This window comes from Uloborus diversus, chromosome 8 (assembly GCF_026930045.1).
Source record: "Uloborus diversus isolate 005 chromosome 8, Udiv.v.3.1, whole genome shotgun sequence".
NCBI lineage: Eukaryota > Metazoa > Arthropoda > Arachnida > Araneae > Uloboridae > Uloborus > Uloborus diversus.
In genome coordinates this window covers 147,835,039-147,851,829 of record NC_072738.1, presented here as the reverse complement: position 1 = coordinate 147,851,829, position 16,791 = coordinate 147,835,039, and the positions used below count along the sequence as shown (strand labels likewise).

The window sequence follows — 16,791 nt, the reverse complement described above, 5'->3', positions numbered from 1 at the left end:
AACTTTGTTATTCTCTTTTTCTGACATTAGGAATTAAAAAAAAAAACCTTCTTCTGTTTTACGGTACAAAACATTTCGGGTTTCGGGGGAGGGGGGGCGGGCCCGTCAGGCCCCCCCTCTGGATACGGCCCTGGTAAACAATATGGAGGGGGGCCCAAGAAAGTCATTTGTGACGGGTCCAAAATTTCTGTGCACGCCCCGGAGGAGGGCAAATCTACCAAATTGACAATGGGCCTGCCTTGGCACTGGGCGACCCTGAATTGCATTGGGAATGAGAGCAGGAAGATATAATTAAAGGTCTAAATTTCAAATATGCTTTGCAGCTAATGAGATCTAGAATTGCTTTCTCTGCATTTCTTCAAATTTTAACTGTATAGAAAAACAGTTATTTTCCTTTTCTGACATTAGATTCCTTTTCTGACATTAGAAATGAAAAAAAAAAAAATCTTCTGTTTTACGATGCAAAACATTTTGGATTTTGAGGGGGGGCGTCCCCCTTCCCCCCTCTGGATACGGCCCTGGCAACGCAGTCCCCATTTCGTAGGGATGGTCCAGTGGACAGAGGTTTTCAAAAAAATTTGAAACTGTGCATTTTATCGACTGACACATTTTTTTCAGAATATGATTTATGATTGATCTGGCTACACTAGATTCAGCGACGTTTAATCCCCTCATGGTTCTATTTATTTACTGTAAGAAGTATTTTATTAGAAACGAAACGTGCAAAAGTTGAAATCTATAAAATATAAAATTTGTGAATGCAAATAACTTTGTATCCCCAAAAGTGCATGCACAATTTTTTCAAATTTTGTGATTTTTGGCCCAGCCCTGGGGTAGAATAGAAACATTTTGACTTTTCTTTTCTTACTTTTTTTTCTTTTTTTTTTTATCGAGCATGAATAATACTAATTTTAAAACAAGTGTTCAATTCATGTGTATTGTAACGGCTTCGGTGCGACTTCCACCTTCTTGAAATGAAAACACAGTTCTTGATAAAAACACAGGAAATTTATTTACACTATGTACAGGAAAGATCGTCAACAACTGCTAAATTATTCATCAGCAATTAAGCAATTATCACACAACACCGTAAACTCAACGTTTACACACGTATTTACTTCCAAATACGAAAACAACACAGCGAAATGCCTCGCTATAAACAGAGCTAATACACACTCTCAGTTCGAAATCTGAATTGAAACTCCCCTGTTTATCCATCGCTAACGGCTTTTATAAACATCGAAGAATTTTCCACAACATTCTTTCTGCTTCGAGAAATGCGTAGACCGTTATCAAATTTTATCAATGAAAAGAAAAGGAAATAGGGGGTCATATACTTTAGCGGAATGAAAAGGGGTTGTATATTCATTACGGGAAACTATTTACAGGTTACGTCACTACAATAATTACTATTTACAGAATTTGTAACATTGCCCCCTTCCTAAGGACTGCACGTCCCGGGCAGTACAATCCCCAGAAAGGGGTGCAAACACAAGTCTATCACAAGTTCACAAATACACACATTAAATAATAACCAATAATGCAGAAAACACAATAATAACAAGAAATATTACTAAACATTAAAAGCAAAAATTATCTACAACTTTTATGTTATCAACCATGGTTGTTTACGTAATACTCATGAACTATGGCCATAGTATGGGGCTAACTGATCATAATGTACAACCCTAGGTTTTGCATTAGGTGATTTTTGGATCCTCACTACGACGTCATTCAGTCGGTTAAGGACTTTGTAGGGTCCATCCCAATGCGACTGCAATTTGGGTGAAAGACCTTTCCGTCGGATGGGACTCCATAACCAAACCTTGCCGCCTTCGTTGAATTCATGTCCAGTAGACCTTGTGTCGTATCTGGTCTTCATCTTCTCCGCCGCGATGTTGATTCGCTCTCGTGCGAAGTTATGAACGTCTTCCAACCGGGCCTGGAGATCCTGGATGTACTCCTCAGGCGATGAAGGCGCATCCGGAGGACGACCGAAGACGAGATCACAAGGTAGCCGAAGCTCTCGTCCGAAGAGCATCTGAGATGGGGCATATCCGGTAGTCTCGTGGACAGCACTGCGGTAGGCCAGCAGGAACAAAGGTAGCTTCTTGTCCCAATCCTGTTGATTTCTGGATACCATAAGCGAGAGATTGTTCAGGATTGTGCGGTTAAATCTCTCCACCATGCCGTCCGATTGTGGGTGTAGTGGTGTTGTCCTAGTTTTCTCAATTCCGAGAATTTGACATAGGCCCTTAAACACAGCAGAGATGAAATTCCTCCCTTGATCGGAATGAATCTGCAAAGGTGTTCCGTATCTCGAGATCCAATGCTGAACTAGAGTCTCTGCTACGGTAGTAGCTTCTTGATCTGGAATGGGATATGCTTCCGGCCATTTGGTGAAGTAGTCGATGGAAACAAGAATGTATTTGTTCCCATCAGCAGTTCTTGGTAGAGGACCCAGGATGTCGATCCCAATTCGTTCGAAAGGAGCTCCAACGTTGTACAGATGAAGCTTCCTTCTGCTTCTTTTCTTCGGTCCTTTACGAGCAGCACAGGCGTCACAAGAATGGCACCACTTCCCCACGTCATCCTTCGCCTTGCTCCAGAAGAAGCGCTCTCGAACTTTATTGAGGGTTTTCAAGACACCAAAATGTCCTCCAGTCGCACTACTATGTATTTCTTTCAGAACATCTGAAATCCTTGATCGGGGAAGTAGTAACTGCCACCTAGATGTTTTGCCGTCGTCAGATTCCCATTTTCGGTACAGTACGCCGTTCCGTAAATGGAGCGAGTTCCATAAAGCCCAGTATCTTTTTGTTGCAGGAGTGAAGGTGGAAACGTCCTGCCAGCTAGGTCGCCGACTGTCACTTTCCATGAACTCCAAAATTGGTTTTATGTCGGGGTCTTCAAGTTGATCTTTTCGAACTTGGTCGTCACTCCATGGATCAGGTTCTGATGATATTGGAGTCACTGTCACCTGATAGGCGGTAGGGCTAGTCGTTCCATACTGTTTCTCGATTCGGGAACAATAGTGGCAGTTCTCAGGACAGGGTCTCCTTGATAAAGCGTCACATTCCCGTGAGATAACCCTTTTCGATGCTTGATCTCCATGTCATATTCCTGGAGCCGCTGTATCCATCTGGCTATCTGGCCTTCCGGATTTTTGAAGTTCAAAAGCCAAGTTAATGAGGCATGATCTGTCCGAAGCAGAAACTTTCGGCCGTAGAGGTAATGATAAAAGTGTTCTACAGCTTTCACTATGGCCAGTAACTCCTTTCTGGTGACGCAGTAATTTCGCTCCGACTTTGATAAGCATTTGCTCCAGTAAGCGATGACATGTTCATTGCCGTCAATTTCTTGGGATAAAACAGCTCCAATGCCCTCGTTGCTCGCATCAGTGTCCAGGATGAAGGATTTTTCAGGCTGAGGATATGCGAGGATAGGCGTTGATGTTAAAGCCTCCTTCAGTCGTAGAAATGCATCTTCGCATTCCTTGGACCATTCAAACTTTTGCTTGCTCTCCGTCAGCTTATGCAAAGGTCGTGCAATGTTGGAAAAACCCTTTACAAACTTCCTGTAGTACGTGCAGAGCCCCAGGAAACTTCGCAGCTGATGGATGTTTTCGGGACGACTCCAACTCTTGACCGCAGATACCTTTTCTGGATCGGTTTGTACACCTTCAGAAGAGATGATGTGACCAAGGCAGTTCACTTCCCGGCGGAACAAATTACATTTGGACGGGCTTAACTTCAGATTGGCTTCCTTAAGCTTTTGCAGCACCTTCCTAAGATTTGCCAGATGTTCTTCGAAACTGCGTCCCACGATGATGACATCGTCTAAGTAGATCAGACAGGATTCGTAGGAAAGTCCTCTTAACACTGTCTCCATAAGACGCTCGAGCGTAGCTGGTGCATTGCAGAGGCCAAAGGGCATCACTTTAAACTGCCATAAGCCTTGTCCAGTTGTAAACGCTGTCTTTTCTCGGTCATCAGGGTGTATCTCAACCTGCCAGTAGCCGCTCTTCAAGTCCAGGGTCGAAAACCACTTGTGTCCGGAAAGAGTGTCCAAGGTGTCGTCTATCCGTGGAAGAGGGTAACTGTCTTTCTTGGTGATTTCATTCAGCCGTCGGTAATCGACACAAAATCTGGTGGAGCCATTTTTCTTTCGGACCAAGACGATGGGAGAGGCCCAAGGACTGGATGACGGTTCGATTACATCATTCTCCTTCATCTCTTTCAGGAGGGTTTCAACCTCTTCCTTCTTAGCGAACGGTAGTCGTCTTGGATGCTGTTTAATAGGGGGGTGTTCTCCAGTGTAAATCCTATGCTGCGTTAAATTCGTACGGCCGACATCCTCCGATGCTGATGAAAACAGATGCTTGAAGTCATCCACCAATTGTTCCGCAGCAGTTCTTTGATCTTTCAATAATGCCGCACTCCCAATTAACTTCGATGTCAAGGACTCGGAAGACACAGTCTCGGGGGAATTGATTCTTCTAATGATGCAGTTTACTGGAGTACAAGTTGCTAACACTTCACCTTTCCGAATATTCCTTGGCCTTTCACTAACGTTGGCGACTCTTACAGGAATTACATCCTTAGAAAGGTCCACAAGCGTAGATGCTACCAGCACTCCTTTTAGGTTATTGTTTAGGTTAGGGTATTCAATGAGTCCAAATCGAAAACTATTGCTTTCTTCAAGGGAGCCAGGTATTAATGATTCTGACCTTGAGGGAATCGATAAATCTGTTTGGGCTATTATTTGATGAGCGGATTTTACATCACTTTCTGCAGGGAAAACCGCTATGTCTTCTCTCATCGAGTGCAGCTCATTAGTCTTGAAGTCGAGAGTGAAGTCATATTTCTTCAAAAAGTCCAGTCCGAGAATGAAGAGGTCCGTGATATTAGCGACGAATGCCGTATGATGGTAGGTGGCATTCCCAAACACTATTTCCAGTTCCACTTTACCGTCAATCTCGAATTTGTCACCTGTCACAGTCTGGAGACTTACGCGTGGCGATGTCCACAGCAGTTTCAATCCAAATTCACGAGCCACATCTGTCCTAATGATTGTCACATTGGCTCCAGTGTCAACAATCAGTCTGCAGGGGTTCCCATTTACATGTGCGTAAATGAAAAGTCCATCACTGCCACTACTAGAAGAGGAAATCTGCAGAGCTCTGGTGGTGGTGATTTCCTTCCCTCGCGTAGCTTGGCGAGCCGGACAACTCCTTCGCAGGAGTCCTTCACTACCGCATTTCCAGCACTTCTGCTCATGTTTCTTTTGGGCTGTTATGCTGCTCAGATGTCTTGCCAAGTCACCGAGTTGCCTCTCAAGTTCAGCGAGGTGGGACGACCTGGAATCAGACTCATCAGCTTCCTGAGTCCGGATTAGATGGCGATCCACACGGGTTGCTTCTTGCGCGGCCTCGTATCTCATCGCATACACAACAGCAGAATTCAGGTCTTTGACATCCGCCATCCGTAGAGTTTTCTGGATTTCCGGATTTCGAACCCCGTCGATGTAGTAGTTGAGTGCCAGGTTGTCTCGAACATCCGCAGGACAGTCGCAAAAAGCAAGATGAGACAGTCTCTCGACGTCCGCCGCTAGCTCTTGCAGGGTTTCCCCGGTTTTCTGGAAACGGGACTTCAACTGGAGTCGGCTGAAATCTTTCTGGCACTTCTCACCGAAGCGAAGCTCCAACGCAGCTGTGAGGGCGGCGAAATCCAGGCGCTGGCCGTCCGGAAGGGTCTGAAGAATGTCCGCTGCGTCACCTTTCAGGGATGCTGCAAGATGGCAGGCCTTGGTAGCAGAGTCCCATCCGTTCGCTTCCGCCACTATCATGAACTGAGTTTTGTAAACCTGCCACGAAGTTTTCCCATCAAATGTGGCAAGTTTAATGGACGGTCGAGCAACCGATGTGGGAGCGCCAAACTGTACAGAGCTGCTTTCCGCGGTCGCCAATCTCCTTTCCAGGTCTTTAAAGATGTTTTCTTTAAGTTGATGAAATTTTCTATCTTCTTCTTCCAGTTTATTTTCTACAGCATTGCATCGGCCTTCAACGGAACTTAATTTTTCTTCAAATTTCTCTTCAATTTTATTTTCCACTGCGATGAATCGGCCTTCAACTGCCTCAAACTTTCCTTCAATAGCATCAACTCGATGCTCTATCTCATTAAATTTATTTTCCATCACAGTCTTTACCGAAGTAAGATCGTTTTTAATTTCCTCTTGGTTAGAAACTAGGTCATTTTTCAGCACCGTTAAATCACTTTTCAATTGGTTTTGATTAGCCGCCATATCATTTTTTAATTGTTCTTGATTAGCTGCCATATCATTTTTTAATTGTTCTTGATTAGCTGTAAAACTTGCAGTCAAGTCACTTTTTAATTGTTCTTGATTAGCTGTAAAACTTGCAGTCAAATCACTTTTCACAGAGGTGATTGCGTCAAGAAGTTGTTTTAATTGTTCATCCATTGCGCGAGTAATCACCATAAAAACAAAGTCCAAATTTAAAAAGTCTTTATGAAAAAAAATGTCCAAAGTCACACTTACTCCGAGAAAGTCCAGAAGTAGCCCCACGTTGGGCGCCAAATTGTAACGGCTTCGGTGCGACTTCCACCTTCTTGAAATGAAAACACAGTTCTTGATAAAAACACAGGAAATTTATTTACACTATGTACAGGAAAGATCGTCAACAACTGCTAAATTATTCATCAGCAATTAAGCAATTATCACACAACACCGTAAACTCAACGTTTACACACGTATTTACTTCCAAATACGAAAACAACACAGCGAAATGCCTCGCTATAAACAGAGCTAATACACACTCTCAGTTCGAAATCTGAATTGAAACTCCCCTGTTTATCCATCGCTAACGGCTTTTATAAACATCGAAGAATTTTCCACAACATTCTTTCTGCTTCAAGAAATGCGTAGACCGTTATCAAATTTTATCAACGAAAAGAAAAGGAAATAGGGGGTCATATACTTTAGCGGAATGAAAAGGGGTTGTATATTCATTACGGGAAACTATTTACAGGTTACGTCACTACAATAATTACTATTTACAGAATTTGTAACAGTATATTTATACTGAACACATTCTGTTCACTTATTAATTCTGTACAGTTCTTGAATAGTATTAAAACTGCTGTTAATTTCGAAATTTCTAATTAAGCTCAGTTATTCAGTGCGATATTGATTAATCTTTGAGAAACTTTAGTACACATCATATCTAGGCCAGTCATTTGTTTAGTTGAGCAGGCATCAATATGCATTAATGCAGTGCGAAATGGGTTATTAAGATGCAGTCAAGTGCATCGTTTCGATATTTCCAGGCCCTGGAGGGGAGGGGGGAGATAGAGGGTTCATGTTCATATTGTGCATAGACTCAGCGAATTGAACCAAAAACTAACCTAAAACACGCCCAGTTTTATGTAAATATATTAACTTCTCAAAGTCAGAGGGAGAATTGCTCCTTCCTTAGTAATTTGAGGGAGCGGTTGCTCCCTCTGACTTTGAGAAATTAATATATTTACATAAAAGTGGGCTTGTTGAGCAATCACAATTGCTTATTGTTCTCACTTGACTGTTTTGAATTCCTATCATTTTATTTTCCCACCAGCACCCTCTGCCAGCACCACCGTCGCGTCGGCCGGCCTCACGATGCTGCTCCTCTTACCGTCTCCAGGTTGTGTCCATATCCTACACACACACACGCCTACACACACATACACACTCATGCCTGCGCACAGACACAAACACACACTCCTACACACATACACTCATGCCTGCACACAGACACAAACACATATGCCTACATACACACACACACAAACACCTACACACACGCGCGTACACACACAGCACTGCATACACAACACGCACACACATGCATACATACACACTCACGCACCCACACACATGCGCCTAAACAAACACACACACGCATTCATACACACACACACACGCTCGTGATTGCGAAAAACATAATTTGAATTCAAGATGAAAAAAATTCAAATTAATGTAATTTTTGGTTGTTTTTTTGGTTTGATTCGCTGAGACTCCACCCTATGACCACCCCTCCTCCGCCCTAAAAAAATAGAAATGACGGACTTGACTGCACTGCATCTTAATGACCCATTTCGCACTGCATTAATGCTTCCTAATCATTGAATTAAATAAATAAAAACGCTGAGAAAATATGATCATGTATGAATAAAGAATTAAATACCTTTACATTCCATTCCATGTTGTATGAAACCTTCGTTACACAAGCAACTTATGGCATCATCAGCAGCAATCTTGCAACCATGATAATCTTTACCACAAGTTTTGCAATCTTTTGAGAAAAAGAAACAAGTATTATTTCCTTCCATTAGTGCTCATCACGGATTTGTTTGTCGAAGCTCACGAATTCGAACATGGTTAAAACAAATTACTGCTAAGACGAACTGATTTTAAGCACCCCTTTGAGTTCGTTTTAAGGAGGTCCGGGATAAAAAAAAAATCGTCAATTTTTGCATTTTGTTTTTATCATTTAAGAAACTTCTCCGTGTTTTTGTGCTTAAAATGACGTTTGATTCTTGTTTCTATCTTAATTAGAACGAAAGATATAACTATTTTTGATGCATGCATTTAATTTATCCTTATATATTATTTCTGTAACCTGTTTTTTTTTTTTTTCCTACGCGAGATCTTCCTCAATTCTCGATCGATTTCTTTGATTTACATCCTTATACAGGGTGTCCGAAAAGTCCTTGACACATTTAAAAAAATCATAGAAAACCAACAAATTGTCGTATGAATTTGCGGTTTGCACCATAATACTTCACAGGTTCAAGAGTTTTTATGACATCGAAAAAAATGGTGGGGGGGGGGGGGGAGAAGAAAAAAGGCATTTCGCAGCCAGGGTGTCAGTATATGCTATGCTTGTAATTCTTCGTTTAGTAATTTTCATTCCTTTTTGCGTTTTCCCATGTCAACATAAACAATTTAAAAGTTACTTTTAAATCGTTTTTGTTGACATGGGAAAACTCAAAAAGAAATTTTCAAGATCAAATTCTTAATTTTCAGAATGAAAATTACTGAAAAAAGAATTACAAGCGTAGCATATACTGATAACCTGACTGCGAAATGCCTTTTTTCTTCTTCTTTTTTTCCCCTTTTCATTTTTTAATTTTTTGATGTCATAAAAACTCTTGAACCTGTGAAGTATTATGGTGCAAACCGCAAATTCATACGGCAATTTGTTGGTTTTCTATGAATTTTTTTAAATGTGTCAAGGACTTTTCAGTCACCCTGTATATTATTTCTGTAGCTAAAGAAAATGTTAAGGCAACTATCTAAAAACTAAATTAACTTTATTTGGATTTTACATACGAAAGGGCTTCCAAATTGCCCTTGCTATTCGAACTGCCACGAGACGACCAACATCAACAAAAATCAAGCTATCGAATGCCACGAATCCACGATACATGAACAGAAAGACATCTAACTAAATTGAACCAACAGGTGGGAAATTTGCATATCGAAAAGCGCCCTCTTGTGCACAGGTATACTCGAGGATTTTTATGGAGATTTTCCACAGCTCCCCACCATGAACTCTAAGAGTTCATCAATAGAACCTATAAAAAGAACTATAACAAAGGCAAATACATAAGGAAATTCTTCTCCTCAGTAAACAATAACGAATGCAATAACTATAGGTTGCTAAATATAAAGATTAAAATACCAGAAACCATATGGTTACAAACTTATATAAAATGTAATTTCTATTTTTGAATTTTATGTTCAAACAATTTTACAATTTTAAACTTAAGTTAACAAAATTAATTTTACTATAAACAAGGTTTTTTTTTTTCCAAAATTAATGAAATATTTAAGCAAATTATTTTAAGAAGTTAATTAAAGTCCAACAACACAAATACTTCAAAATTTTGAAGGAAAAAAAAAGAGTTTAAAACAAATTTTCTATAAACTTTTCGACTAATTAATCATAAAAAGGATACGTGAAACCAGTTCATTCACAAAGTTCAAGGGGATATATCAGCTGCACAGGTTTTCTGAAAAGTCCCTTTTTGGTTTTGACGACACAAGCTCTGATATGTCCATCTCTACCTTGAAAAGTTTCTTGAACGATTCCCAAGTCCCATAGTAGTTTAGATTTTGAAATTCCCTTCGACGAGCACTACATCATTCATCTTTACTTCTTTGTGAATGTTAGGCGATTTGAAATGGTGAACTGTTTTCAAATTAAGTAGATATAGTTCTTTCCATTTAACCCAAAAATGTTTCAAAAGTGTAGTTTGATACTGCTTTCTTTTTAATAAGGACTCTCTAGTTGACACTCTATTAACTAACTCAGCAAAATTAAATGGATAGTCGTGATTTTTCCTTCCATATTGCAAAAAGTCAAGAGGAGTTAATGGCTTGGGCTCAGAAAAAATTATCAGTAACGTATGTTAAAGGTCTCGAATTAACGACGTATTCGATTTCAGTCAAAACAGTTGAAAGTTCTTCAAACGTGAGAAGAGCTTTTCCGAGAACTTTTCTGAGTGGATCTTTCACTGATTTTACGAGACGTTCGTAAAATCCGCCCCACTAGGGCGCCCTTTCTACGATAAACTTCCAATTAATGCCACGTGAAGATATAAAATCTTTAAATTCCGAATCTTGTAGAATGTTATAGAAGTACATTAGATCTTTATTTGCGGCTTTGAATGATTTTGCCTTATCCGAATAAACAACGCTGCAACTACCTCGCCTGGAAATGAATTTTCTAAAGGCTAGTAAGAAATGCTTTGTAGACATGGAGGACACTAATTCTAAGTGAATTCCTCTAGTTACAGCACAGGTGAAAATTGCAAAATAAGCCTTTTTAACTTCCTTATCACATTTGTAAAGAATAGCTCCTGCAAAATCAAGGCCACAAATTTCGAAAGGTGGATTCTCTACAATTCTGTCTTTCGGAAGTTGCGCTGTTATTTCGTTTGCTGGTTTGGATTTGTATTTTCTACAAATGAAGCATTTTCTAAGTACTTTCTTCACGAGTTGTCTCCCCTTCGCTATCCAAAACTTTCTTCTAAGCATTACTAGAGTAGCTGTTACTCCGATATGAAAGTTCTTAGTATGCTCATGTAAGATTAATAATTCCGAAAATTTAGAGTTTTTTGGTAGAAGGATGGGTTGTTTCTCGTATAGAGAAAATTCTGATTCATCTAATCTCCCTTTTATTCGCAAAATATTCCTGGGATCTAAGAAAGGTACTAGAGAACGAATTTTTGAACTATCGCTAACTTTTTGAGATCTTTCTAAATCGACTATTTCTAACCAATAAGCTTCTTTCTGGATTTCTTTAATCCAGTATTCTTCAGACAATTTAAGCTCATTTGTTTCGAGAGCACCTTTATTTTTCGACGTGTTTCTTGCGTTGTGTATAAATCGAAATACGAAGGCAGTTACTCGCAATAATTTGAGATAACTGCTAAATTTATCAATGTTAATGAGCTTTTCGCGATTTTCGAGGATTACTTCATTTTGCGAAACTTCTCTAAATTTACTCTTTAGTTCTAGGTCATGATTGCTGACGTTTTGGGCCTCTATTTTTGGCAAAAACTGCTCTGTTTGGCTAAGCCAGGGTGGTCCGTGCCACCCAAGTTGACTATCTTTCAATTCCCGAACAGATATTCCTCTGCTTACAATATCGCTTGGATTGTCCCTCCCAGGACAAAAATTCCATTTCGGTGGTTCAGTCAGTCTTTGAATCTCCTCTATCCTATTTTTGACGAACAGTTTGTAACAGGACGGTTCTCCTCTAATCCAATGGTAAACTATAGAGGAATCCGTATGAAAAAAGCAGGACTTCTCAAATTCTAAAGCTTTACAGACTTTAGCACACAACCTGGCAGAAAGCAGTGCTCCCATCAATTCCAACCTCGGCAAAGAAAGAGTCTTTAACGGGGCAACCCTGCTGTTTCAAGTGATAAAACTAGTTGTTATAGTCCCGTCAGTCTTAATGACTCTAAAATATATTACAGTTCCGTAGGCCTTTTTAGATGCATCCGAAAAGGAGTGCAGTTGCACATCAACTGTGTAAGAGTCCGTGAAATGATAAAAGCGAGGGATTTCAACTAAACTTAAGTCTTTCAGTTCAAGACACCATTGACTGAAAAGTTTTTTGATAACTTGGGGCATTTCCTGGTCCCAAAGAAGACCCATTTCCCAGACGCGTTGAATGAGAATCTTCAAACGAATTACGTAAGGAGCTACAAATCCTATAGGATCAAAAATTCGACCAGCAACTTGCAACAGGAATCTTTTTGTATCAATTCCTTTCGATACAAGGGATATCAGATTTTCTACGTTAAAATAAAACAAATCCCTGTCAGCGTCCCAGGAAATGCCTAATACTTTATAGTTTATCATGTTTTGACCAATTGGGTTTGATGTTTGATGACGTTTCAGTAGAAAACCCGTTCTTCTCCCAAAGTTTTCACAATTCAGCAGAATTAGTAGCATACTTGTGCAAGGGCATATTTGCTTCTCTAAAGATCTGGACGCATTCTAAACTAGTTGCGTATGCCGATGCAACAGTATTTTGACCTCCTATGATGTCATCGACGTAACAAAATTTGTTTAACAGTTCGTGAGTTTGCGGAAAAATAGAAGAATACTTCTTCAAATGGTGTTTAATAGTAGCACATAAGAGAAAGGGGGAACTATTTATTCCGAAGAGAACACGATTGAACCTTAGAACTTCTAAAGAGTCTGAAAAGGAATATGGATTTTCAGTCCAAAAGAACTTAGTTACATTTTTATCCGATTCGTTAATTGCTACATTCAAAAATGCCTGTTTAATATCAACTGTGAACGCAATTGGATGCTTTTGAAATGATAACAAAAGTTCAAACAAATCAGGATACAAATTAGGTCCAATATGCAAACTATCATTTAATGAAAACTTGCCCTTTTCATGCGAATCTGCATCGAAAACAACTCTGAGCTTACTAGACACCCTATCATCTCGAATTACTGCCATATGGGGCAAATAGAATTCTGGACTATCTGCTACACTTGATTCAGGAACACGCTCTACAATATTTTGCTCTATGTAATTATTTACAACCTTCCTATACTCGGCATACAAAGAATGATCATTTTGAAACCTGTAGCACAATTTTGAAAATCTTTCATATGCCACTTCGTAATTGTTTTCAAGCGATTCTTTAAAATTATCCTTCCAAGGGAGTTTAACTACATATCTACCATCTTGGAAGCGAATACTATCTTCGAATTCTCGTAAAATTTTGTTATCATTACAACTTACATCATCGTTAGCTGGTTCGATTCCAAGATTTTCTAGTTGCCAAAATGTCTCTAATTGTTTTGAAATGTTTTCCTCAACCATTACTTTCATGGCGAAAGAATCCCCTGAATTTCTATTTGAAGAGCCTGATATTCCAATTAAACACCACCCATAGAGCGACTCAGCAGCTACAAGTTTTCGATTAATACGTTTAATTCTACCTGTCATGACGTCATAATAGTTATCAGCACCGATTAAAACTGAAACACTAGCGTCCTTATTTGAAGTATCAGCTAATTTCAAACCTTTCAAATGCTTGCTATAAATGGAAATAGTAAGGGTGCATCGAAATGCATAGTGCAGGCGGCGGAATATGTGCCGCGGATATTTTTTCTATTTCTAACGCCTCGATTTCCAAATACAAATTCGGATCTTCTTTATTTTCCAATCTTATTTTAACTACATTAAACGTTTTTCCAACAGGAGACTTATCTCCGAAGGAATAAACTGTTAGATTTTCTTTTCGAATAATGGGAAGTTTCAACAATCTTGAAAATTTCCTATCTACAAAACTTCTTTGAGCCGCTGTGTCGGCTAACAAACGACAATTTCTATATTGATTATTATAACGAGCAACGACCGATGCGGTTTGCAATAAAACCCTTTGCGATTTGTTTTCAGTTTGACAAGAAGAAACGTTAGTAACATTATCATCAGATTCTTCTTGGGGCGGGGTGAAAGTTGTTTTATCCGAATTCTGATAAAACCGATAACAAAGTGTTTTGGGGTGTGATTTTAAACCACAAAACGAACAACCTTTTTCTTTATTAAGCTTTGGACAAGAAGAAATTGAGTGTCTATTCGAAAAGCAAAAAAAGCAAAGTCTATTTCTTTTCAAATAATCCCGTTTCATTTCTATGCTTACAGAGTCACACGAAACTGAATCATGCAAGTTCGAATCACAAAACACACATTTTGAACTAGCAACTGTATGATTGACTAAGAGTTCAGCCGCTGAAGAATTGAAACTTTTCTGTTTTCGAAAAGTATCTCTGGTAAAAGATTTTGACCCGGAAGCGCCTCGATTGCGTTCTTGGAGCGGATGGGTCGAATTTTGTTTTTCTTTTATGGGAGAATGAAAAGATTGAGCTCTTTCGCGACTTTGTATTTCTTCACCTAAGAACTCGAGAAGAGCTTTCAAATCCCAATTATCACTTTTATTCTTTCTACTAAATTCAAGAGTTAATTCAGAGGGCAATACTTTCAAAATTATCGGTGTTAAGAGATTACCGTACGATTCTGAATTTATTCCCAAGCTTTCTAAATTCCTGATTTCAGTTTCAGCTTTATCGTATAATTTTCTCAAACTGTTCGTATCACTTGTATTTTTTATGGGAGTCATGTTCAAAAGCGATCCTAAATGCGCATTAATGAGCAAATTCTTTTGTCCGAATCTAGATTTTAAAAGTTCCAAGGCTGCATCATAATTACTTTCTGTTAATGCGAATCCGGAAATTGCTTTAGCTGCAGCACCACCTACTAAATTCTTAAGGTAAATAAGCTTCTCAATTTTAGATAAGCCACTATTTTTATCTATTGCATTTTCAAACTGACTAATGAATTCTAGCCAATACCTGTGGTCACCGTAGAATTTATTAACAGTTAGTTTTGGCAATTTAATTGACGACCTAGCTTCTTGATGTACTAGACCACTAGTTTATAATGTTGAATTGGATAAATTAGCGGGGTTAATAGTAGGAGGTACAGCCGGAGGTGTTACAGCTGCTATTCTTTGAGTAATTTGACATTTATAGAAAATTAAATTTTCCATGAAGTCTTCACATTGTTGCACCTCTTTTTCGATATCTTTTGCTTCGATTACATTAAGAAGCTCATTATCAGCCACTTTAAGACAGTCAATTTTATCAATTAGTTGATTGTATAATACTTCTAAATTACGAACATTAGTTTCATTTACTAAAGTGACGTCTAAACTTTTAACGAACTTAGTGGCACTGTATTTAAGCGCTTTACGTTTATTTTTTTATCTTTTCAGCATCCATACTAATTGACATACAAATTGAAAACAAATAACTCACCCAAATTTCTTCAGTTACTATATCCAATGGTACGAAACAACAACGATGTCAATATAACATAAAAAGCACATTACTATTTGACGAATTCTAACTATCAAACGGTTATGCAGTACCTTTGCGGCCGATGCGCCATAAAGAAAATGCTAAGGCAACTATCTAAAAACTAAATTAACTTTATTTGGATTTTACATACGAAAGGGCTTCCAAATTGCCCTTGCTATTCGAACTGCCATGAGACGACCAACATCAACAAAAATCAAGCTATCGAATGCCACGAATCCACGATACATGAACAAAAAGACATCTAACTAAATTGAACCAACAGGTGGGAAATTTGCATATCGAAAAGCGCCCTCTTGTGCACAGGTATACTCGAGGATTTTTATGGAGATTTTCCACAGTAGCCTGTTTTTTTGTTCCTACGCGAGATCTTCCTAAATTCTCAATCGATTTCTTTGATTTACATCTCATTTTAAAGCTTATCATGCAGGCTAATGACGAAAAATAGACCCGCGGTCTAAAAAATTTTTTTTTTCTTTCAAAAACATGTTTTAAAGCACCGGACTGAGGTTTTCGGTTAAATTTATAAGTTTAACTTCGCTGTGACCGACAGAGCTGAATAGCTCGATTGGCAGAGCGTTCGAGTGGTAGCCAGATGAACGAGTGTTCGGCCCCCGCCCAGACGATCTGCATCAAAAAATTAGACAGATATCACTCATAACATGATTACATAAAAATAATAAATAATACAACGGAGGATATAAATGAGATTTATACGCTTCTTGCTGTTACGAAAACTTGATGCACATGTAGCTATATCGATTCTTATTTTTTTTTTTTTTTTTTAAAGCTTTGACTCCGGTCAGAAAGCTAAAGTATAATAGCGTAAAGTATAAAGCGGGATGCGACTGTATCGTATTTTTCCCACGAGTGTTGAAATACATTCACAACGGTTTACTTTTTGAATGAAACTTAAAGTCCATAATCATCAAAAATCCTAACTTAGAAATGAATGTTATTTTTTTCTGCTATGTATTATAGAAAATATTCTTACCTATACAGGTCTGGGTTTCTTTTTCATAAAAGAGTTCATTCCTGCAATCACACTTTGCGAGCTTCATTTTTATGTCCCAAATGCATGTTACGTTCTCCGCATCACCACAATGCAAAGAACCATCTAAACAGTCATCAACTCCTAAGCAAAAATCTCCACTTGTACCTTTTTCACACCGGCAAAACTTATTTTCACTGTTTTCAACATCAGCAGCGCATTGGCCCTCGTTAAAGCAGTTACTGTGGTCTTTGCAAACACCTGGATTCAAAAAACATTTTTGTAGAAAATAAACAATTCAGGATCTTGATAAGGCTTGCCCGCGG

General features: G+C 38.9%; 1 protein-coding gene across 4 annotated transcripts in view; it reads right to left on the bottom strand.

The window, feature by feature from the left end:
* LOC129227279 (neurogenic locus notch homolog protein 1-like) overlaps positions 1–16,791 on the bottom strand; it is a 90,288-nt gene extending 73,497 nt beyond the window's left edge. Inside the window, exons 1-2 of one of the 4 annotated variants that reach the window (XM_054861811.1) lie at positions 16,469–16,791; positions 8,243–8,350 (exon numbers count right to left, since the gene is read on the bottom strand). In XM_054861811.1, coding sequence (XP_054717786.1) covers positions 8,243–8,350; positions 16,469–16,535 — 175 coding nt within the window. In that variant the 5' untranslated portion in view covers positions 16,536–16,791. The remainder of the gene's footprint in view (positions 1–8,242; positions 8,351–16,468) is intronic. The other 3 variants (XM_054861813.1, XM_054861810.1, XM_054861812.1) reach the window with 3 other exon arrangements.